Below are 25,014 nucleotides of genomic sequence, written 5' to 3'. Positions count from 1 at the left end.
CATGCAATCATGTCTATATTTTTCACAAGTTGTTGAGCCTAAATCCATATTTCTTCAGGATCAAAGAGCCTGGAAGTACAGAAGGGTTATCTGCATCCAACATTCAAGACACCAGCCCTGTGGTATCTTCTTATTTATATCTTAGCTGTGTGCAAAACACCTACAAACAACAACAACGTTACTAGTTACTCTCTGCCCCATCAGTTTTTTCACACAACTATTTAAAATAAATCAATTTGGTGTTTTCTCACCCAGTGGAGAGGCACATAAGCTTCACTAAATTGTAAAGCAGCAGCAATATCAAGTAAAGTACCTTCTACCTTTTTCATATGCTGGCCACGTACAGTGTACTGTAAACTCGGATTAGATGACACACCTGGGAATGGACATCAGTATGATGCTCAAGAACCTAATGAGTCATGTTCTCCCACCACCAGCCCCGTCAAACACACTAATACACAGACACACACACTCCCTCTCTCCGACGGTTCTCTGATCTTTGGTCCTTGACATGTTGTCATATATACAGAATTTGTCTTGTGAGTAAACGTGTGCGTGAAAGTGATGAAGGCAACACAGAACGAGTTATATGAGAAAGTCTCCGCACAATTTATTTTTTTTGTCCAAATGAATTCTGTCAGTAACCCTAACAAAGAAGCATGTCGGTCCGTTTTAAACTTTAAAGAGACAGGACTGCTCACATCTAAATCCTCCATGCATGGGTTGCATGCAAACATATTATATGCTCTGCTGGCCATAGTTTCTAATTCTGCTGACTTTTAGCTATAGAGACATAAAGTGAAACCATTACATTGTTCAACTGAGTTTGAATCCTCATTAAAAATATTACCTTAGCACAAGTAATAAAAAAAAAGGATCCAGCTCCAATTGTGAAGATTTAACCTTCTTTTTTAGCTTCAGCAAACACTTTTCCCACCATCTAGCCTTGATTGCTGAACCCTCTCTAGCTTGATAGAGCGCCGCGCTAAAGAATGGAGAGCACTAAGGTGGAAGAGTTTAGATTTACAGGTCAAAAATCATTAAAGGATAATCTGCATGAATAAGAAAAACACTACTTACAATTTTTAATTGAACATTAATAAAGTCACCATTAATTGAAATGGTGACTTTATTATAGTAAATTTTAATTAGTGTGAAACACACATTTCATTGTGGATCGTTTTCACTGTGACTTAGTCTGCATCAGTTTAGCCTTCAGTCCTTCGGTGGAGAAGCTTCCCCTCGCAGGCCTGCTTGTCTGTCTGTCAGCAGCCAACAGCAACACTAGACACACAGTTGTTGCCTGGGTTATCTATGTGGAAAAAAAAAAACAACTAATGAAAACAGAAAAGTCAGACAACCATCTCTAAAGTGATCATTGCCTTGTACTGACATACAATTGGAATGGAAAATCAGGACAGCTATACAATCAGGACAGTGATATATTAAAGTTGATATACTGAATGTTGGGTTTGTTCATTTCCATTTCTTTGAACACTAAATTCTACCCACAGATGCTATATTTAATATTTAAAACCCTCTGAAGGGGAAACAGAAAGAGACACGCGGCGATGTGGTGATGGAGAACACTGGCTCACAACTGATTGGGTGCTAAATATTTATTAGAGCTTTACCTTCACAGTCAGAGCCCAGACTGTCCACTAGCCATCAATCTTCAACCGTCAGCAACACGGAGACGAGCAAATTGCTTTATATGCGGACTAAACGCTGCACCGAGTGACTCCACACACAAAACGTGTCAAACCTCTGCCTTAAACATAGTTTAACAACAAGCTGTCAGCATACCATCTCACTCCTACATCAGGTTAGTTTGCAGAAATCTGAAGTGCCTATTGTTGACAACCTTTAAGGATTATGCTTGCAGCTAAAGACATCATTATGGCCTTAGTGTTTTCTGAGGTCTGAACTAGCGCCCCCCAAAAAGAAGGTTGCTTCTAGACTATTCTAGACTAAATGGTTGCAGTGAAAGTATCAAGTAGTCAAAGAGAAAAAGAGAGAAATATCTAAAAAATATCAATTTCGTGTTGGAGATTATTTTTTCTCCCTTCTAATAATCCTGTCACACTTCAGACTTTACTCTGTAACTACTGCAAAAAAAAAAGGGTCTGATATGATAAAACTTGTGGAAGTTGGCAGATCTGCTTTTCTTTGATTTTTGTCATAATTGCAAACAGGAAGTTATATCTGGCAAAAACTATTCTGGTTTCTTCCCTCTTTATAGATGAGGATTTTACAAACTAAGAGTATTTAAACTCAGAGGGTTAAAAAGATATCTCCTTGCATAACAGTTCCTAAAAAAAGAGATGAATGGAAAAGGGAAGAAGAAAAACTAATATATATATATATATATATATATATATATATATATATATATATATATATATATATATATATATATATATATATATATTAGGGGTGCAACGATACACAAAATTCACGGTTCGGTTCGGTTCGATACTTTGGTGTCACGGTTCGATATTTTTTCGATACAAAAAAATGTTCATGCATTTTTAATTTGTCATTTATTAAAATTATAAATATATATTTTAACTCAAAAGTACAGTTTTTAAATTTAACCCTAACCCTTGTGCATGTTTTTTATTTTGACTGCGGACCACTTATGTGCAGCCCTGGTTATTTAGCTCGTCATATTGCAGCCACAGAAATTCTTTTGTCCATGAAACCATAAAGCTGCTCTTTCGTTTTGCCTTATAGTCTGATTTGTCATAACTTCTCCGTTTTGTGGTAAGCTTTTCTTTGGCTGTCACTTCTTCACCCTGACCTGTCTTATTTGGCTCAGCAGAACTGAAATGCTTTTACACACGCACTCACATAAGCTCAGCGATTCTCTACGCGATCAACCTCTCACATGTTTAAGCTGCGGGAGATTTCACTTGTCATGTTTGCATAGTAAGCTAACGATTAATAAGACGATGTCAGAGGAATTGGTGCACAAATTTTCATCACTCACAGATCAGTGCTGTCGCTCTCTATACACAGTTCGCACGATTGCAAAGTGAAAGCAAAAAAACAAGCGCAAATTCAAACGCGACTTCAATATGTCACATATTGACAGTGGCTCACCGATGCCAATGACATAATTACCCAGCTACATTTCTGAAAGAATGCAAAAGCATTGACATATATTTTTCCTACAATAGCCCGACGGGCAGGGAAGAGATAGATTTTGGTAGCCCGACTGAAAAAATCGCTAGCTCCGGGACGTCGGGCTAGCGATATTGCAAGCCCTGTATCTGATTGAGGAATCACTCATCTTTGGAAAAGAGAGTTTATTACAGAGAAATGGCTCTTTCCAAAATAAAAGCTATACTATCCGCTTCTTCTGGGCTATATTCTCAGCAGCATAAGGAGAATCATGTGCTAACAGCTGTCTAAATGACTCGGCTATGACCCTGAAGGTAAGCGAGTCATGGACTAAAGTAAAACAGTATGTTGGATGTGCCATGCAATGCTCAATTACATGGGTGGGAGCTAGTGTGTTAGCGCAGTTAGCTCGTTAACGTGTTGGCCGTCTAGCCCCATGCACGGAGCGATCGGCGGTAGCTCGTTAAGGAGATTTGCCGTGTTGTGGCGTTAAGGTCATTTCAACGAGATTAACCTGAAAGCACTAGTGGGAACACAACGAATATGACTGCACATTTACGCCGACATCATCCTAGTGCAAAGACAAAAACAACAAGCATGCTACTAACTTTAGCCGAGTCATTTAGACAGCTGTTAGCACATGATTCTCCTTATGCTGCTGAGAATATAGCCCAGAAGAAGCGGATAGTATAGCTTTTATTTTGGAAAGAGCCATTTCTCTGTAATAAACTCTCTTTTCCAAAGATGAGTGATTCCTCAATCAGATACAGGGCTTGCAATATCGCTAGCCCGACGTCCCGGAGCTAGCGATTTTTTCAGTCGGGCTACCAAAATCTATCTCTTCCCTGCCCGTCGGGCTATTGTAGGAAAAATATATGTCAATGCTTTTGCATTCTTTCGGAAATGTAGCTGGGTAATTATGTCATTGGCATCGGTGAGCCACTGTCAATATGTGACATATTGAAATCGCGTTTGAATTTGCGCTTTGCAATCACGCGAACTGTGTATAGAGAGCGACAGCACTGATCTGTGAGTGATGATAATTTGTGCACCAATTCCTCTGACATCGTCTTATTAATCGTTAGCTTACTATGCAAACATGACAAGTGAAATCTCCCGCAGCTTAAACATGTGAGAGGTTGATCGCGCAGAGAATCGCTGAGCTTATGTGAGTGAGCGTGTAAAAGCATTTCAGTTCTGCTGAGCCAAATAAGACAGGTCAGGGTGAAGAAGTGACAGCCAAAGAAAAGCTTACCACAAAACGGAGAAGTTATGACAAATCAGACTATAAGGCAAAAAGAAAGTGCAGCTTTATGGTTTCATGGACAAAAGAATTTCTGTGGCTGCAATATGACGAGCTAAATAACCAGGGCTGCACATAAGTGGTCCGCAGGTGCGCATTCGCTGTCAAAATAAAAAACACGCACAAGGGTGAGGGTTACATTTAAAAACTGTACTTTTGAGTTAAAATATATATTTATAATTTTAATAAATGACAAATTAAAAAGGCATGAACATTTTTAAAAAAAATGTGACACCAAAGTATCGAACCGAACCGAACCGTGAATTTTGTGTATCGTTGCACCCCTAATATATATATATATATATATATATATATATATATGTATCGTTGCACCCCTAATATATATATTAGGGGTGCAACGATACACAAAATTCACGGTTCGGTTCGGTTCGATACTTTGGTGTCACGGTTCGATATTTTTTCGATACAAAAAAAATGTTCATGCCTTTTTAATTTGTCATTTATTAAAATTATAAATATATATTTTAACACAAAAGTACAGTTTTTAAATTTAACCCTAACCCTTGTGCGTGTTGTTTTTTAGCTCGTCATATTGCAGCCACAGAAATTATTTTGTCCATGAAACCATAAAGCTGCACTTTCTTTTTGCCTTATAGTCTGATTTGTCATAACTTCTCCGTTTTGTGGTAAGCTTTTCTTTGGCTGTCACTTCTTCACCCTGACCTGTCTTATTTGGCTCAGCAGAACTAAAATATATATCTGTCTGTGAAGGTTCTCAGTCATCCAGGTCATCGTAGTGAAATATATATCCTGCCGCACTCACATAAGCTCAGCGATTCTCTGCGCGATCAACCTCTCACATGTTTAAGCTGCGGGAGATTTCACTTGTCATGTTTGCATAGTAAGCTAACAATTAATAAGACGATGTCAGAGGAATTGGTGCGCAAATTATCATCACTCACAGATCAGTGCTGTCGCTCTCTATACACAGTTCGCGCGATTGCAAAGTGAAAGCAAAAAAACAAGCGCAAATTCAAACACGATTTCAATATGTCACATATTGACAGTGGCTCACCCAATGACATAATTACCCAGCTACATTTCTGAAAGAATGCAAAAGCATTGACATATATTTTTCCTTCCTACAATAGCCCGACAGGCAGGGCAGAGATAGCCCCGGGACATCGGGCTAGCGATATTGCGAGCCCTGTATCTGATTGAGGAATTACTCATCTTTGGAAAAGAGAGTTTATTACAGAGAAATGTCTCTTTCCAAAATAAAAGCTATACTATCCGCTTCTTCTGGGCTATATTCTCAGCAGCATATTAAACATATCAGGTCTCCATAAGGAGAATCCTGTGCTAACAGCTGTCTAAATGACTCGGCTAAAGTTTGTAGCATGCATGCTTGTTGTTTTTGTCTTTGCACTAGGATGATGTCGGCGTAAATGTGCAGTCATATTCGTTGTGTTCCCACTAGTGCTTTCAGGTTAATCTCGTTGAAATAACCTTAACGCCACAACACGGCAAATCTCCGTTAACGAGCTACCCTATACAGAGGGGCTAGACGGCCAACACGTTAACGAGCTAACTGCGCTAACACACTAGCTCCCACCCATGTAATTGAGCATTGCATGGCACATCCAACATACTGTTTTACTTTAGTCCATGACTCGCTTACCTTCAGGGTCATACGTCACATGAAAACCAAAATAATTCCAAACGCCAGATCTGAATGAGGGTGGGGAGGTCCACTTCTGTCTCGCTAGCTTGCCCTGCGCTCTTCCTTCTGACCATCCTGTCTGTGTTGAGTGCTCAGTGAATCTGCGTTCGACTACTCCGCCTAGGCTGCACTCTCGAGCCTAGGCGGAGTAGTCAAATGCAGATTCACTGAGCGCTCAACACAGACAGCATCGTCAGAAGGAAAGTTGATAAAATAAATTACAAATTTTGTATTGTTCTTTTTTTTTTCTCCCCTTTGGTTTTCTTTCTTTCTCTCCCCCTCTTTCTTTCATTCTTTCCCCCTGTCCTATCCCACAGTCATGTCTGTCCCGTTTGCAACTGAAAATAAAATAAATTCATAATTATAATAAAGGTCAATCAAATGGACCAATATGATGATCCACTTAAAATAAATCCTCTTGGCATCTTTCTTGGCCTCAAGACAACAATTCTGATGGCTATAGATCCAAACGGGACACAAAAAAAAAAAAAAAAAAATTAAAAAAAAAACATTGTATTGTTCGATACATATGCGTACCGAACCGAAAGCACTGTATTGAACGGTTAAATATATATATATATATATATATATATATATATATATATATATATATATATATATATATATATATATATATATATATATATATGTATTATGCCTTTACCAGTGAAACTTGAACTCTCATCGGTCTTTGATTTGTGTCTCTAGGTGCTATCGGTGGAGTGTGTGCGCTGGCTAATGTGCTGGGCCAGGAGCTATGTGAGTTGGAGCGTCTGTGTGTGTCCGGGCGTTGGGAGGAAGCCAGAGTCCTGCAGCAGCGCCTTATCGAGCCCAATGCCGCTGTGAGTACCATCTGCTGCTCATTGCACGCTTTTATCCACCACAGACATGAACTCCCACAAATGGTGCCAGACTGGAGGTTTAGTCACATTTCTTAAAGGTAAAACTGTTCTGCCTGAAATACTCTTACTGATTGCACTCTGGGCCAAGAAGACAAACCTGATTTTTTTTTCTCTGCTGTATTTATAGATAATCTGATGTTAAACTCAAAACAAATGTTACTTCCTCTATGAACTATTCATGCAAAGTCCAGTGCACTCAGAAAAAAGCCCGCTCATTCTCAGACACAAATGATTCTTTTGTTTTTTTTAGGTTTTTTTTATAAACAACAGACACTGACGGCATAAGCTGCTTAAAGTTAACCTTAGCCTTACCTTTGGTTCGTCTTACGCCTGTTAGCACACAGGGCAGCTTATGATCGCCAACAAATACGGTCATTCAAAGCCAGCTGATGCCAACAATGTTCAGATCGTCAGTGAACATCCACCTCAAATGAGCTTTTGGTTGGCCTTTCTTATGTCTACCCATTTATGGAGTCCAGGTCATGGTGGTCTTTGCAAATTGTTCAGGAGATGCAGTGGCTTGGAAAAGTATTCGGCCCCCTTGAACTTTCCCACATTTTGTCACATTACAGACACTTCACCCGTTGCCTACTGGTGGTGGTCAGAGGGCCTGGTGGCGCCAGTGTTCGGCAGCCTCGCCTCTGTCAGTGCGCCCCAGGGCAGGTGTGGCTACAATGTAGCTTGCCATCACCAGTGTGTGAATGTGTGTGTGTGAATGGGTGGAAGACTGGATGTGTAAAGCGCTATACAAATACAGGCCATTTACCATTTTACCATTACAAACATGAATCAATGTTATTGGAATTCCACGTGAAAGACCAACACAACGTGGTGTACACGTGAGAAGTGGAACGAAAATCATACATGATTCCAAACATTTTTTACAAATAAATAACTGCAAAGTGGGGTGTGCGTAATTATTCAGCCCCCTGAGTCAATACTTTGTAGAACCACCTTTTGCTGCAATTACAGCTGCCAGTCTTTTAGGGTTTGTCTCTACCAGCTTTGCACATCTAGAGACTAAAATCTTTGCCCATTCTTCTTTGCAAAACAGCTCCAGCTCAGTCAGATTAGATGGACAGTGTTTGTGAACAGTAGTTTTCAGGTCTTGCCACAGATTCTCCATTGGATTTAGATCTGGACTTTGGACCATTCTAACACATGGATATGTTTTGTTTTAAACCACTCCATTGTTGCCCTGGCTTTATGTTCAGGGTCGTTGTCCTGCTGGAAGGTGAACCTCTGCTCCAGTCTCAAGTCTTTTGCAGACTCCAAGAGGTTTTCTTCCAAGATTGTCGTGTATTTGGCTCCATCCATCTTCCCATCAACTCTGACCAGCTTCCCTGTCCCTGCTGAAGAGGAGCACCCCCAGAGCATGATGCTGCCACCACCATATTTGACAGTGGGGATGGTGTGTTCAGAGTGATGTGCAGTGTTAGTTTTCCGCCACACATAGCGTTTTGCATTTTGGCCAAAAAGTTCCATTTTGGTCTCATCTGACCAGAGCACCTTTTTCCACATGTTTGCTGTGTCCCCCACATGGCTTGTGGCAAACTGCAAACGGCACTTCTTATGGTTTTCTGTTAACAATGGCTTTCTTCTTGCCACTCTTCCATAAAGGCCAACTTTGTGCAGTGCACGACTAATAGTTGTCCTATGGACAGATTCCCCCACCTGAGCTGTAGATCTCTGCAGCTCGTCCAGAGTCACCATGGGCTTCTTGGCTGCATTTCTGATCAGCGCTGTCCTTGTTCGGCCTGTGAGTTTAGGTGGACGGCCTTGTCTTGGTAGGTTTACAGTTGTGCCATACTCCTTCCATTTCTGAATGATCGCTTGAACAGTGCTCCGTGGGATGTTCAAGGCTTGGGAAATCTTTGTGTAGCCTAAGCCTACTTTAAATTTCTCAGTAACTTTATCCCTGACCTGTCTGGTTTGTTCTTTGGACTTCATGGTGTTGTTGCTCCCAATATTCTCTTAGACAACCTCTGAGGCTGTCACAGAGTAGCTGTATTTGTACTGACATTAGATTACACACAAGTGCACTCTATTTAGTCATTAGCACTCATCAGGCAATGTCTATGGGCAACTGACTGCACTCAGACCAAAGGGGGCTGAATAATTATGCACACCCCACTTTGTAGTTATTTATTTGTAAAAAAATATTTGGAATCATGTAGGATTTTTGTTCCACTTCTCACGTGTACACCACTTTGTGTTGGTCTTTCACGTGGAATTCCAATAAAATTGATTCATGTTTGTGGCTGTAATGTGACAAAATATGGGAAGATTCAAGGGGGGCGAATACTTTTGCAAGCCACTGTAGGTGAAGGATGTGTCCTTCTAATTGAAATCACTAAGTAATGGTGTCAGTGTGGTAACTCAGTCCGAGTAAGAGATCTTAAAAATCCTTTGCAGGCTGTGTTGTTGCAGTTTGTTGAGGTTTTGGGAAATGTTTTCCATTGCTCTCCATGTTTCTCATGCATACAGGACAGTGGGCACAGCTACTGAATTGATAAGACATATTTTTGTAGCTGAGTTTAGAGAGGCAGATGCACAGATCAGTTCCAGTCATTATAGTATACTTAAGGCTTTGTCCACTTAGCCGATGACAGTCCAGTCAACCATACTATCAGCAGTGAATAGATTCCAGAGTACTAGAACTTGTTCACCTCTTCTACCTGCCTTTGGTTGATATGAATGAGAATCTGTATATGCACTACCCAGTCTGTAGTCCTCTGATCTGGTTGAGGTCTACAACATGTTTAGCTTCTCTACAAAGCAATCCAACAGTTGACTCACCTCCTTATAACAAAATCAGTAGTGAAGAGGAATAGAAAAGGTGAGAAACACAACCCTGTGGTATTCCAGTTTCAATCTTGTGGAAATCTGTTGTGGCATTTTCCGTGCAGATGCAGCAGCAAGAGCAATGGTAAAGACAGCCTTGTGCTCTTGTAATTCAAGGTTTTATTTGATGATCATTCGCAGGGTAAAGATCTGTTTAGTGCATTAACTGCTTCTGAGAAAGCCAGCTTGTACCTCTTGTAATCGCTGTTATAAATGGACATGATGGAGTAAAAAAATGCTGAGGATTTTTCCAGGGACACAAATGGTACAGCTAACTTAACTAGCTGGCTAACCTTAGCTTGCTACTCTTCTTGCCAGAAAAATGATATCTGAACAAAAACACTGGCTGGCTTACATAAGTCATGAAAGTATCTCAGTCAGTAAAGTAGCAAATGATTTTGTGCAAGAATAAGTGATGTAATTGCCACAAAACACAGGAATGATTAACCATCGTGTTTTGTAATAATCTGCTAGCTGTGACTCCAGGCAGGTACGTTTAGCTTTAACTTGGCTTTGCGCCATGTATATTTATATACATATACAGTGGGGCAAAAAAGTATTTAGTCAGCCACCGATTGTGCAAGTTCCCCCACCTAAAATGATGACAGAGGTCAGTAATTTGCACCAGAGGTACACTTCAACTGTGAGAGACAGAATGTGAAAAAAAAATCCATGAATCCACATGGTAGGATTTGTAAAGAATTTATTCGTAAATCAGGGTGGAAAATAAGTATTTGGTCAATAACAAAAATACAACTCAATACTTTGTAACATAACCTTTGTTGGCAATAACAGAGGTCAAACGTTTACTATAGGTCTTTACCAGGTTTGCACACACAGTAGCTGGTATTTTGGCCCATTCCTCCATGCAGATCTTCTCGAGAGCAGTGATGTTTTGGAGCTGTCGCCGAGCAACATGGACTTTCAACTCCCGCCACAGATTTTCTATGGGGTTGAGGTCTGGAGACTGGCTAGGCCTCTCCAGGACTTTCAAATGCTTCTTACGGAGCCACTCCTTTGTTGCCCGGGCAGTGTGTTTTGGATCATTGTCATGTTGGAAGACCCAGCCTCGTCTCATCTTCAAAGTTCTCACTGATGGAAGGAGGTTTTGGCTCAAAATCTCACGATACATGGCTCCATTCATTCTGTCCTTAACACGGATCAGTCGTCCTGTCCCCTTGGCAGAAAAACAGCCCCATAGCATGAGGCTCTCTTCCCAGTCTGGTGCAGGTCTACAATACTTTTCCTGGTGTCCTTCGAAAGCTCTTTGGTCTTGGCCATGGCGGAGTTTGGAGTCTGACTGTTTGAGGCTGTGGACAGGTGCCTTTTACAGAGGTGTGGACTCGAGTCACATGACTTGGACTCGAGTCAGACTCGAGTCATTAATTTTATGACTTTAGACTTGACTTGAAAAAATGTTCTAAGACTTGTGACTTGACTTGGACTTTTACACCAATGACTTGGGACTTGAATTGGACTTGAACCGGTTTACTTGAAAAGACTTGATATTTTACCCCAAATATAAAATTTAACATGCATATTATATAGAGATTGAAAATGTGACGTCATTCACGGGTAGAACCGCAAAGGATTCTGGGAACTCGTGGCAAGCGGTACTAGCGCACGCAGGCTTTCAATTAAAATCAGTTATACAGCGATAAAAAGAAACACAAAAATGTCAAGAAGCCGTTGTATTATTAACTGCAATAGCCGGTCGCATGACAGCCACGGGAAGCCGACGGGTAAAGAGATCGGTTGTTATCGGATTACGTCGTTGAAGAGAAATTGTTCGAGCCATGTTTCCGAAGTAACAAAGATGCGACGGATGGCCTGGATTGCAGCCATTCAAAGATCAAATATAACGTCCCAGAACCCTCCAGCTCACAGGTTAGTCTGCTCCAAGCATTTACACGAAGGTCAGTGTTTTTTAGTAGTTAATACGTCATTTTCATAACATAATTAGTGACATAGGTTACAAGCAAGTCTGGCGCTGAACAGAAATTGTCGCGCTATGCTCCTTTATTTATTGTGCATAAATAGTGAATTGTCCTGACACAATATTGCGTTTCGCTTCTGTTATTATGGTACATTGACAAAAACATATACTTTTATTCACAGGATAAAACAGGTTTTTTGTATCACTAATTGCCCAGTACGATTACAGCATACAGTATTATTGTCACTGCTACATTTCTGTGATGCTACCAGAAATTATTTCCACTACTAATTAATTACCGTTGAGCTCAAAGGTCCTATTAATAAACGGTTAAGGAATGTGTATTTATGACGACGATTTGTGAGACTGGTAAACTTATGATATGTACGATGGTCTTTCGTTCTACACGGTGCATTTCAAGGTCCTGTACCCATCCGTCGGTAAACTGTACCTGGGCTTGTTGCAGTGACCTGAAGTTACTAAACTTCATGAGTGTATGCACTCACTCCAAGAACCGTATGATTATAAATATGCATATAAATATGCTAAGATGAGATAGCTGACTTCATCTAACTAGCAAATGTTGTCCAGGCTACGTTGGTGATACAGTTTTTTTTAATGTGTATGATATTTTTGTCATGCGATTTTAAAGCCGGTCCTACAACCGCATCCAAGAATAACATGCAGCTTATCTCAGAACCGTTGGTGAAAATTATTCTTGGAGCTAGGTTTAATTGAGCTGCATTTTAAAGAGGTGCAATTTCACAATTTGTGTATATTTTCCAAGTTCACTATTTTGTCATGTGTTGAGAAAAACACAGATTTTAAAATTACATGGTCTAATATTTACATTTAGCATATAACTGCAACATTATTTTTTCGTTGTTTTTTTTTAAAGACTCGAAAGGACTTGAAATTCAAAGTTTCAGACTTGTGACTTGACTCGGACTTTTACACCAGTGACTTGAGACTCGACTCTGACTTGCCTGACATTACTTGAGACTTGACTTGAGACTTGAGGATAAAGACTTGAGACTTACTTGAGACTTGCAAAACAATGACTTGGTCCCACCTCTGGTCTTTTATACAGATGATGAGTTCAAACAGGTGCCATTCATACAGGTAACGAGTGGGGGACAGAAAAGCTTCTTACAGAAGACGTTACAGGTCTGTGAGAGCCAGAGATTTTCCTTGTTTGAGGTGACCAAATACTTATTTTCCACCCTAATTTACGAATAAATTCTTTACAAATCCTACCATGTGAATTCATGGATTTTTTTTTCACATTCTGTCTCTCACAGTTGAAGTGTACCTCTGGTGCAAGTTACTGACCTCTGTCATCATTTTAAGTGGGGGAACTTGCACAATCGGTGGCTGACTAAATACTTTTTTGCCCCACTGTATATCTTTGTAGCATCAGGTTAAATGTCAGTTTTGCACTGTATGTCACTCTGATTTGTTCTGAATTGAAGGCAGGTGCTGTTGAGCATGTCTCAGGCTCTGTAAGTGTGCATTAAGGTAAATGTGGTGGTAAATGTCACTGCTCTACAGTCTAAATCATAAAATCATCTTCACTACAGTATGAAGTGGCATGTGGTACAGGTGGATTTCAGCCGTCAAATATAAATCACGAATAGGGAAAATGTCTAAGTTTAAAGCTTTGCAAAGCACAACATCATCCATATGGGATATGCAGTCAGGTCCATACATATTGGGACATCAACACAATTCTAACATTTTTGGCTCCATACACCACCACAATGGATTCCAAATGAAACGAACGAGATGTGCTTTAACTGCAGACTGTCATCTTTTATTTGAGGGTATTTACATCCAAATCAGGTGAACGGTGTAGGAGTTACAACAGTTTGCATATGTGCCTCCCATTTCTTAAGGGACCAAAAGTAATGGGACAGAATAAGAACCATAAATCAAACTTTCATTTTTTAATACTTGGTTGCAAATCCTTTGCAGTCAATCACAGCCTGAAGTCTGGAACACATAGACATCACCAGATGCTGGGTTTCATCCCTGGTGATACTCTGCCAGACCTCTACTGCAACTGTCTCCAGTTCCTTCTTATTCTTGGGGCATTTTCCCTTCAGTTTTGTCTTCAGCAAGTGAAATGCTTGCTCAATCGGATTCAGATCAGGTGATTGACTTGGCCATTGCAAAACAGTCCACTTCTTTCCCTTCAAAAACTCTTTGGTTGCTTTTGCAGTATGCTTTGGGTAGTTGTCCATCTGCACTGTGAAGCGGCGTCCAATGAGTTTTGAAGCATTTGGCTGAATATGAGCAGATAATATTGCCCGAAACACTTCAGAATTCGTCGTACTGCTTTTGTCAGCAGTCACATCATCAGTAAATACAAGAGAACCAGTTCCACTGGCAGCCATACGTGCCCAGGCCATGACACTTCCAGCATGGCGCTGGAAGTGTCATGGCGGTTCACTGATGAGGTGGTATGCTTAGGATCATGAGCACTTCCTTTCCTTCTCCATACTCTTCTCTTCCCATCACTCTGGTACGTTGATCTTGGTCTCGTCTGTCCATAGGATGTTGTTCCAGAACTGTGACGGCTTTTTTAGATGTCGTTTGGCAAACTCTAATCTGGCCTTCCTTGTGGTGAACCCTCTGTATTCACACTGGTGGAGTCTTCTCTTGATTGTTGACTTTGACACACATACACCAACCTCCTGGAGAGTGTTCTTGATCTGGCCAACTATTGTGAAGGGTGTTTTCTTCACCAGGGAACGGATTCTTCGTTCATCCACCACAGTTGTTTTCCATGGTCTTCTGGGTCTTTTGGTGTTGCTGAGCTCACCGGTACGTTCCTTCTTTTTGAAAATGTTCCAAACAGTTGTTTTGGCCACGCCTAATGTTTTTGCTATCTCTCTGATGGGTTTGTTTTGTTTTCTCAGCCTAATGATGGCTTGCTTCACTGATACTGACAGCTCTTTGGATTTCATCTTAGCAGTAGACGGCAACAGGTTCCAAATGCAAACAGCACACTTGAAATTAACTCTGGACCTTTTTTCTGCTCATTGTAATTGGGGTAATGAGGGAATAACACACACCTGGCCATGGAACAGCTGAGAAGCCAATTGTCCCATTACTTTTGGTCCCTTAAGAAGTGGGAGGCGCATTTGCAAACTGTTGTAATTGTCACTGTCCACCGTTCACCTGATTTGGATGTAAATACCCTCAAATAAAAGCTGACAGTCTACAGTTAAAGCAAATCTCGTTCGTTTCATTTGGAATCCATTGTGGTGGTGTATAGAGCCAAAAATGTTAGAATTGTGTCAATGTCCCAATATTTAGGGACCTGACTGTATATGAAGACTGATTAAAGCTCTGTGTTGCTAGGTGACTAGGAAGCTGGGAGTTCCCGCTCTGAAGCAGGCGATGGAGTGGTTTGGTTTCCACGGTGGCTCCTGTCGATCACCTCTTCAGCCGCTCACAGAGGCCGAGAGTCAGCAACTGAGGCGGGACTTCTCCTCCAATGGGTGGCTGTAAAGGGACCTAGGCAGAGCGAGAGTGCATGTGTGAGCGAGGTCACTATGTGTGGACCTATTAGCTGTTGGTGTAATTATATCATAAAGGGAAAACACAGCTGCCCATGAAAATAAATAAATAAATAAATAAATATTCAGTTCTGTCCACTGTTGATATTTATTGAGCCAAATCCAAAAACCTGCAAAAAACTCCCTTTTCACATTCTGTCTCTCACAGTTGAAGTGTACCTCTGGTGCAAGTTACTGACCTCTGTCATCATTTTAAGTGGGGGAACTTGCACAATCGGTGGCTGACTAAATACTTTTTTGCCCCACTGTATATCTTTGTAGCATCAGGTTAAATGTCAGTTTTGCACTGTATGTCACTCTGATTTGTTCTGAATTGAAGGCAGGTGCTGTTGAGCATGTCTCAGGCTCTGTAAGTGTGCATTAAGGTAAATGTGGTGGTAAATGTCACTGCTCTACAGTCTAAATCATAAAATCATCTTCACTACAGTATGAAGTGGCATGTGGTACAGGTGGATTTCAGCCGTCAAATATAAATCACGAATAGGGAAAATGTCTAAGTTTAAAGCTTTGCAAAGCACAACATCATCCATATGGGATATGCAGTCAGGTCCATACATATTGGGACATCAACACAATTCTAACATTTTTGGCTCCATACACCACCACAATGGATTCCAAATGAAACGAACGAGATGTGCTTTAACTGCAGACTGTCATCTTTTATTTGAGGGTATTTACATCCAAATCAGGTGAACGGTGTAGGAGTTACAACAGTTTGCATATGTGCCTCCCATTTCTTAAGGGACCAAAAGTAATGGGACAGAATAAGAACCATAAATCAAACTTTCATTTTTTAATACTTGGTTGCAAATCCTTTGCAGTCAATCACAGCCTGAAGTCTGGAACACATAGACATCACCAGATGCTGGGTTTCATCCCTGGTGATACTCTGCCAGACCTCTACTGCAACTGTCTCCAGTTCCTTCTTATTCTTGGGGCATTTTCCCTTCAGTTTTGTCTTCAGCAAGTGAAATGCTTGCTCAATCGGATTCAGATCAGGTGATTGACTTGGCCATTGCAAAACAGTCCACTTCTTTCCCTTCAAAAACTCTTTGGTTGCTTTTGCAGTATGCTTTGGGTAGTTGTCCATCTGCACTGTGAAGCGGCGTCCAATGAGTTTTGAAGCATTTGGCTGAATATGAGCAGATAATATTGCCCGAAACACTTCAGAATTCGTCGTACTGCTTTTGTCAGCAGTCACATCATCAGTAAATACAAGAGAACCAGTTCCACTGGCAGCCATACGTGCCCAGGCCATGACACTTCCAGCATGGCGCTGGAAGTGTCATGGCGGTTCACTGATGAGGTGGTATGCTTAGGATCATGAGCACTTCCTTTCCTTCTCCATACTCTTCTCTTCCCATCACTCTGGTACGTTGATCTTGGTCTCGTCTGTCCATAGGATGTTGTTCCAGAACTGTGACGGCTTTTTTAGATGTCGTTTGGCAAACTCTAATCTGGCCTTCCTTGTGGTGAACCCTCTGTATTCACACTGGTGGAGTCTTCTCTTGATTGTTGACTTTGACACACATACACCAACCTCCTGGAGAGTGTTCTTGATCTGGCCAACTATTGTGAAGGGTGTTTTCTTCACCAGGGAACGGATTCTTCGTTCATCCACCACAGTTGTTTTCCATGGTCTTCTGGGTCTTTTGGTGTTGCTGAGCTCACCGGTACGTTCCTTCTTTTTGAAAATGTTCCAAACAGTTGTTTTGGCCACGCCTAATGTTTTTGCTATCTCTCTGATGGGTTTGTTTTGTTTTCTCAGCCTAATGATGGCTTGCTTCACTGATACTGACAGCTCTTTGGATTTCATCTTAGCAGTAGACGGCAACAGGTTCCAAATGCAAACAGCACACTTGAAATTAACTCTGGACCTTTTTTCTGCTCATTGTAATTGGGGTAATGAGGGAATAACACACACCTGGCCATGGAACAGCTGAGAAGCCAATTGTCCCATTACTTTTGGTCCCTTAAGAAGTGGGAGGCGCATTTGCAAACTGTTGTAATTGTCACTGTCCACCGTTCACCTGATTTGGATGTAAATACCCTCAAATAAAAGCTGACAGTCTACAGTTAAAGCAAATCTCGTTCGTTTCATTTGGAATCCATTGTGGTGGTGTATAGAGCCAAAAATGTTAGAATTGTGTCAATGTCCCAATATTTAGGGACCTGACTGTATATGAAGACTGATTAAAGCTCTGTGTTGCTAGGTGACTAGGAAGCTGGGAGTTCCCGCTCTGAAGCAGGCGATGGAGTGGTTTGGTTTCCACGGTGGCTCCTGTCGATCACCTCTTCAGCCGCTCACAGAGGCCGAGAGTCAGCAACTGAGGCGGGACTTCTCCTCCAATGGGTGGCTGTAAAGGGACCTAGGCAGAGCGAGAGTGCATGTGTGAGCGAGGTCACTATGTGTGGACCTATTAGCTGTTGGTGTAATTATATCATAAAGGGAAAACACAGCTGCCCATGAAAATAAATAAATAAATAAATAAATATTCAGTTCTGTCCACTGTTGATATTTATTGAGCCAAATCCAAAAACCTGCAAAAAACTCCCTTACATTAAAATAAATGTATAAATCAATTAATCCAACTTCAAAGTTCTATTTGGTTTTTGTTCTTCTTTTTCTTTGACCTGGACTGACAGAAATTTTCTTGGCCAATTCCAATTTTTCTCCAAGTGCTCTGCGACCAGTACTGCGACTGATTAACTGAAAACGAGTTGCTGTACACCCGCGTGTCCCTGATATATTTTAACTTTCCACGTAATAGCAGGTGCAGAATATATTGTATAACAAAACAATTTTTCAATTATTTTGACTATTTTGAGCCATTACTAATACCGAGGCTGCTAGCTTCTGGCTGATACTGAGCTTTGTTAGCTTCTGTAAAAAGTTCAACTGGCTGAGGTTGATTTAAGTGTCTGCTTAGGTTTGTTGTAACAAACATTGTCGTGGTGGTCCCCCCGTGGTTTACTTTACCAGACTTTGTGTACATATATATGTACACAATGTTATATAGTCTATAAAATCTACACCATAAAACATGTAGCAGCTGACATTACAGGTAATGGATCAAGCCAGCAGAAGCCAAGCAGACTCAGGAAGAAAAGTGCCTCTGGCAGTGCAAGCCACCACTTTAAGGTGTTTATACATTAAAACACTACAAGTATGACAATGTACACAAACCAGAATAAGAAGCCAGTGACAGGCAATTAGCTGCTGATCTTTCCTGTTGTTTTTATCATGTGATCAGTTATTTATTTTCATATTTTGCTCCACTAAAGCAAGAGGACAAGTGGACGTAATAAGAGATTCCAAACTAAACCTCAGCCTTACACAGGGAAAAATAATACCCTCATATTTTAGCCTGTAACTGTTATTTTTCTTCTTTCAAGGAGGTTTTGTGATTACTCTGTCTGATTTGTTTTTTTGTCCATTTGTTAGAGTTGTTGCACAAAAATTATTTCCATGAAAATCCTGCCAGGGGTCGCTCGATGCAACTTATGGATCCCTTCAAATCTTTACGTATTAAATTGAAATAGGAAATATGTCAGCCATTGTCTTAATGTTCCCAAGATACCAATAACTAACCTGGATTGGTTCATAGCGAGGAGTGGCTTTTCAGCCTAGTGTAAAAAGTAGATGTATAATTGTGTATAATTGGCGTGTAATGCATTTGGCAGATCATGACCTGTTTGACTTAAGCTTTGAAATGTGGGACTTGGACCTGGAACTCTTTAGTCAAGACTCATGTGTAACTTAGGAAACAATTACTTTGTCTAATCGTTAGTGGATGCGTAAAAATACAGAATTTGTGGTCTCACAGCAGTAGACAGTAAATGGAAATCACCTGACAGTGGAGTAAATATGAGTTATTTAATCACAGTATTGTCTGTTTTGTCATTAGAAATACGGTGGTCTCACAGGGCATGCATTTTATACTTTGGACATTTGCACCTACTGCAATGGCAGAAAGTCATTTGTATGCATCAGCCTCATTAGTTTAAGATGCCCTGTAACCTAAAGGTAATTGTCATGTAATTACAGCACAGCTTTGGCATGCTTTGACCTCAGGAGATGTCTTATTATTCAGAATACCTCTGTAGAGCTATTGTATGGAAACTAAAAGTACAGCCAGGCCACTTGTAACCTCAGGCTGAATAACACTGAAGCCTCCCAAGGTCTTTGAAAAATAAAAAATTTGGAAGAAAAATACTATCACATCATTTGCTCTTATTTAAATCAGTCATGTATGTTCAGTGTGTTTGTGTGTGTGTGTATAAAATATCTCACTGGGGAATGATGCCCATACTGTTTTTTCACTCATTTCCTGTGCTGATATTTATCTAATATTAGAAAAACAAACAGGCGTTCTAGAGCAAATGTGCCCCGTGCCCTTCCTTGGCCAGACAGCACTGAATGATGTGTTCATGCATGTCTGAGATTAGGTCTGGCCACCAAAAAGCCAAAGAAAAGTTCCTCATCTCAAATATAGATTTGATAAATGTTTTCAGAAAGACCTGAGATCAGCTAGAGTTCAGTGGGAGGCAGAGCTGCAGGTCATGGTCACAGTTTGCTGCAGAATACCAGAGCGCTCTTTGATGTGAAAAAGTTAAAAACCATAATTACTGTAATTAAAGCCGTGTAGCAGGTAGCCATGGCAATGAGAGCCTTTGGCTTTGTCACATAGCACTTTTTTGCTTTTATCATACCATGAGTCCAATTAGCACCTTTCTTAGCAGGAGATATTTTCAGAAATACTTACAGGACCATAAAAAAAGGAGGAGATGTTGTGTTTTCTTCTGTTCCTGTGCGACAAGGACACAGTACAGATGGAAAGCTCTGAGTATAAACAGTTTTGATTAAATCACCTGCCACTCAGTTTTAAGGACATCTGTCTTACAAGCACAGTTGTAGTTTATAAGTAATGTTTAACCCTTGGTCTGAAATTTTTCACTGTTTGAGAAACTTTGAAAAAGAAATTTGAAAATACACTGCTTCACTGTGACAGACCTTTGTTACTGTGATTATTTGGCTTTGTCAAATATTGGAAGCATTCAGAGCTATTGAAGACACCGTGTCCTTTATTTGGGAGAATGTCTCCGCATAATGACATGTGACATTTTTTTGTGTAATACGAGAATGTTCAGTGACTACGTGTGCCTTGTCTGTAAGACTGCAGAAAGTAATTTCCTTTAGAGTACATGGCCTTATAACAAATTCTTTCTTCGTGGCAGGAGTGAAAGATAACAATCCAGATTTTGTGAATAAAAGTGTACTTTAGTGTCACCTTGGTTTTCAGGGGCCTGCTTTCTTTGCTGCAATACACACTTTTTTGTGTCAATTTTACATTCAATTATAAGACCTTTAGTCACTGTTAAACAAAGTATTCAAGGACTGGTGTAAAAAGTGAGTTACTGAGCACCGCGTCTCTAAAAAGTCACTGTGACTTGAAGCTGTGAGGGATAGTTGGCCTCTGCCTAAACTTTTCCTCACCTGCTTGTTTGATCCGGAGGATGAAGGAGAAATATAATATAAGCCAGTGCAACTACATACTTTTGGAGACAAAGCTTCTGCAATCTGATACCCAGACATGCATCCCCCACCCTTGATATTGCTCTGCTAGGTACCAAGATAAGTGCAGTTTTATATGAGGTCACATTTCCTTGAAAAACAAGTTTATAAGTTTATCTTCGGTACCGAAGACAGAAGAGGAGTTTGATATATAATACAAAGAACCCCAAGTTTCTCCCAATGACAAGCCAGCACCTTGCCATACATATGAGGGTGTATGAGTTTTTGTGAGTCAGTGGGTGAATAACAAATACATTATAAAACTCTTTAAGAACTGCCAAAGTTTAAAGAAATGATTTCCTCTGTAAGTGCACATCATTTCCCCTTCACCAGAGACAGCGCTGCAATCAAAGCCCAGCATTATCACAGTAGCAGGAAATAAGTTATCCTTTTAAAAGTGTCATGATGATAACGATAACTGATATTTTGAAATGAATAAAGATGAAGCAAAGCTACAGCGTCAGCAGCGATAATATTATGCAACCGTTCTTTTTTGTGTGCTTCTTTTTGCAGCCATGGTTACCTCCAGGTTCTTGTATTTTGACTCTAATTACCCAAAACCAAGACACACACACAATTATGAATTTGACTGATACTGTCATTGCTTTTATTTTTCTCTCATTTTCTTTTTGCGAAGTAAAAATCAGATGTTATATCACGTGAATACTAATTAATTAGCACTCATATCCAGAAACTGCTTAAATGATTAATAACCATAATAGATGGTATTAGAGAAAATAACATGGGAATACACTGTTAGTGCAAGTTTTACAAATGTGCTGTCAACATGTTGCGCTGTGCCAATTACTAAGTGTTTCCTTATTAGTTTATCGCAGCTTTTAAGCTGAACTCTGCTGCCCAGTGCTGCAGTCAAAGTTGACGAGAGCACAGCGAAGCCTGAACCGCGCTCCACAGAAACAACAGTGTGAGCTAAAAGAGGCAAAAACGTCAGCAGAGCTACAGAGTTGATAATAATCTTTTGTTTTTGCTACTATGAGTGACCTCTTTTCATCCAGCTAATGGAACCAGCCTGAAACACAAAAATTGCAGTAATAATAATAATAATAATAATAATACAGTAGTTAGTGGGGCTTTTACATGGTAAGTTAATAGTGGCCTTCTATAAAATAAGGTCTATTCAAAACACAAGTCAACAGTTTTTTTGTGTGTATTTTTAAGTTCATGAAAGCGATTTAAGGCTCTGATCCTGCAGAGTTTGAAAAACATTCAACTAATGAGTTCATATTAATAAACCTGCTCAAGGATTTCTGATAATATGAGGTTTCTTCTTTTTATTTCATCTGTGTTTAACCTCTTTCCAAGGGCGGTCTTGTTACTAAAGATTTTTGCCAAAGAACTAAATAACGGAAAATCTTCAATAGGATCCTTAAATACTTATTCCTGTATGTCTCTTGTTGCTGTGGTACCTTTCAGTCCTTTCAGACACCAGAGGAAAAGTGTCCTAATGTTTGATCAGCTGTGTTCTTAACTGTTGACCCCTGAGGTCTGAAGCCTCGGTATAATTTAAGCATTCACGCTAAGTGTCATCATAACATTTTGAAGTGTTGTCTTCACTTATTTCAAAAACCTTTTGGTAATTGGTTTCCTTTATCATTCTGTGAGGTGCAGTGGCTCTAAGTGACCACATGGAGGCGACACGCCCCACCGCTGCTTCTGCACTGTCAAGGGCATCCCTTTGATATGGTTTGGTTGATGTCTGTGCTCCCAGTGGGCAAACAGTAGGAGGGGGGACTGGCCTGTATCTCACTCCTGCTCCTGGGGTGAGCAAGTGGCGAGTCAGCAAAAGAGGCACAGCATCACCCGGAGGAGCGTGACGATGACACGGCGAGGTCATTGCAATGAAATCTCCCAACAAATACGCTCTCTCTCCCCCCGCTGCCTTCTCTGCACATCATCATCCCTCCACACCTGACGATCTGTCATCTGTCTCCCCCTCCTTTCCTCTCTCGACCCTGCCCTCACTTTTCTTTCTCTTCCCTCTCTCCTCTCTGCATCCCAGTCCCCCCCCAGGCAGTGTGGTGACCTCTCTGCGTAGTGTTGCATGTACAGCCCAATCCCTCTCTCCTTCTGTGCTCCTTTCCTTCTCCATTATCCCCCATCCTGGTCATGCCACAGATTAAAACCAAACTTAAAAGATTCCCCGATCCCTCCCATCCCCTTTTTTTTCCTTTCCCATCTTTCTCTCCTCCCCCATCCTCTCTTCTTCCTTCCCCTGTGATTAGCTACTGCCTGACTCACGCAGCTCTCCCTCCTTCTCCCTCTTCCCGAGAGCGTGGCACAGTTAAGATGGCTAAATATGAAATATCTTTTGCTCTTAATTTTGGCCTTCCACACCGTTTTGTGAGCTTCGTTGTGTAAGAGGAAAGACTCAGTTACAGCCTACCACCATGGTTAATTACAGTGGCTTGCAAAAGTATTCAACCCCCTTGAACTTTTCCACATTTTGTCACATTACAGCCACAAACATGAATCAATTTTATTGGAATTCCACGTGAAAGACCAAAACAAAGTGGTGTACACGTGAGAAGTGGAACGAAAATCATACATGATTCCAAACATTTTTTACAAATAAATAACTGCAAAGTGGGGTGTGCGTAATTATTCAGCCCCCTTTGGTCTGAGTGCAGTCAGTTGCCCATAGACATTGCCTGATGAGTGCCAATGACTAAATAGAGAGCACCTGTGTGTAATCTAATGTCAGTACAAATACAGCTGCTCTGTGACGGCCTCAGAGGTTGTCTAAGAGAATATTGGGAGCAACAACACCATGAAGTCGAACGACACACCAGAGAGGTCAGGGATAATATGGCTGGGTATCGTCACTGATTTCTAGAATCGATTCGATTCCGATTCACAAGGTCCCGAATCGATTTGATCCACGATTTGATTCAATTCGATTCAATTCGATTTGAATCTGGGAAATTTTGCCTCAGACAGTCAGAAATATTATAATTCAGATAATTTACATATTTTTGTATCTATAAAAAGTAAGCTGACACTCGCAAGTCTTTATCAAAGGTGTGAGCATCACAGCAGATGCCTTTGTGTCAAAGTAGCTGAAGATAAAACACAGAAAAACATGATGGTGATTTTCCTGGCCTGGGATTTTATAAAAATATTCTGCAGTACATCAAAAACGAAAGAAAACCATTAATCAACTTTAGCACATTACCTCTGAAGTTACAACGGTTTTATTAGAGACACGGCTGCATTTTGCACAATTTTAAAAAGTTTAAATTTGTTCAGTAGCCTATTGAACAGCAGAAATTAGGTTTTCTTTTCGGAAGTAAGTAAAAGGAAAAAAAAACAGCGGCCAACGGCGCTGTAAACAACGGTAGACTTGTGCATAACAAGCAAGCGAATAATGTAGAAAACAGATTTTTAGATGGGAAAACTGGTGTTGAAGTACAGAGAGAGAGAGAGAGAAAGAGAGCTGTGCATGAAGTGTGATTTCATCGTGTTGGAAGCAAAACAGAGTGAATTCATGACGATGTTTCTGTGAAGCTTAGTTTGGATCTTCTTTTGCTGCTGGTTCGGTCAATATTGTTTGGAGAGAGATAAAACTAACAGCTTTAGAATCAGCGCAAAAAGGGCGTAAACACAAAGCGCGGACCCACCGAAACATCGGAATCAGGAGCCCCGACCGTGTAGGGTGAGAAAGGCGACATCTCACTCATTCTGATCCGTCGGCAGGTCCGAGCTTTGTTTTTACGTCTTTGTGCAGAATCCGTGTTACTGCTCTCATTTACTGTTTTAGCTGTTTGGTGGTTGTTGAAATTTTGTGAGGTTTAACCAGAGATTCTGGCGTTTTGGGCAAAATACATTTATATTAAAAAATCGATTCATGATTTTAATGAATCCATATCACGTTATACAAGCCAGAATCGATTTTAATCGATAAATCGCTTATCAAAACCCACCCCTAAGGGAAAAGGTTATTGAGAAATTTAAAGCAGGTTTAGGCTACAAAAAGATTTCCCAAGCCTTGAACATCCCACGGAGCACTGTTCAAGCGATCATTCAGAAATGGTGAATGAAG

At 40.6% G+C, this 25,014-nt stretch overlaps 1 protein-coding gene across 6 annotated transcripts in view; it reads left to right on the top strand.

Annotated features, from left to right (window-relative positions):
- hoga1 (4-hydroxy-2-oxoglutarate aldolase 1) overlaps window positions 1-25,014 on the top strand; it is a 75,992-nt gene that overhangs the window by 22,528 nt on the left and 28,450 nt on the right. For 4 of the 6 annotated variants that reach the window (XM_026171946.1, XM_026171945.1, XM_026171943.1 and 1 more), the window contains exons 7-8: window positions 6,822-6,955; window positions 15,162-15,455. In XM_026171946.1, the coding sequence (XP_026027731.1) occupies window positions 6,822-6,955; window positions 15,162-15,311 (284 nt within the window). In that variant the 3' untranslated portion in view covers window positions 15,312-15,455. Of the gene's footprint in view, window positions 1-6,821; window positions 6,956-15,161; window positions 15,456-25,014 lie in introns of those variants that run through there. The other 2 variants (XM_026171947.1, XM_026171948.1) reach the window with 1 other exon arrangement.

The sequence above is a fragment of the Astatotilapia calliptera genome, chromosome 6 (genome assembly GCF_900246225.1).
Source record: "Astatotilapia calliptera chromosome 6, fAstCal1.2, whole genome shotgun sequence".
In the NCBI taxonomy this organism is placed as follows: Eukaryota; Metazoa; Chordata; class Actinopteri; order Cichliformes; family Cichlidae; genus Astatotilapia; species Astatotilapia calliptera.
This window is presented reverse-complemented; position numbering and strand designations above follow the sequence as displayed.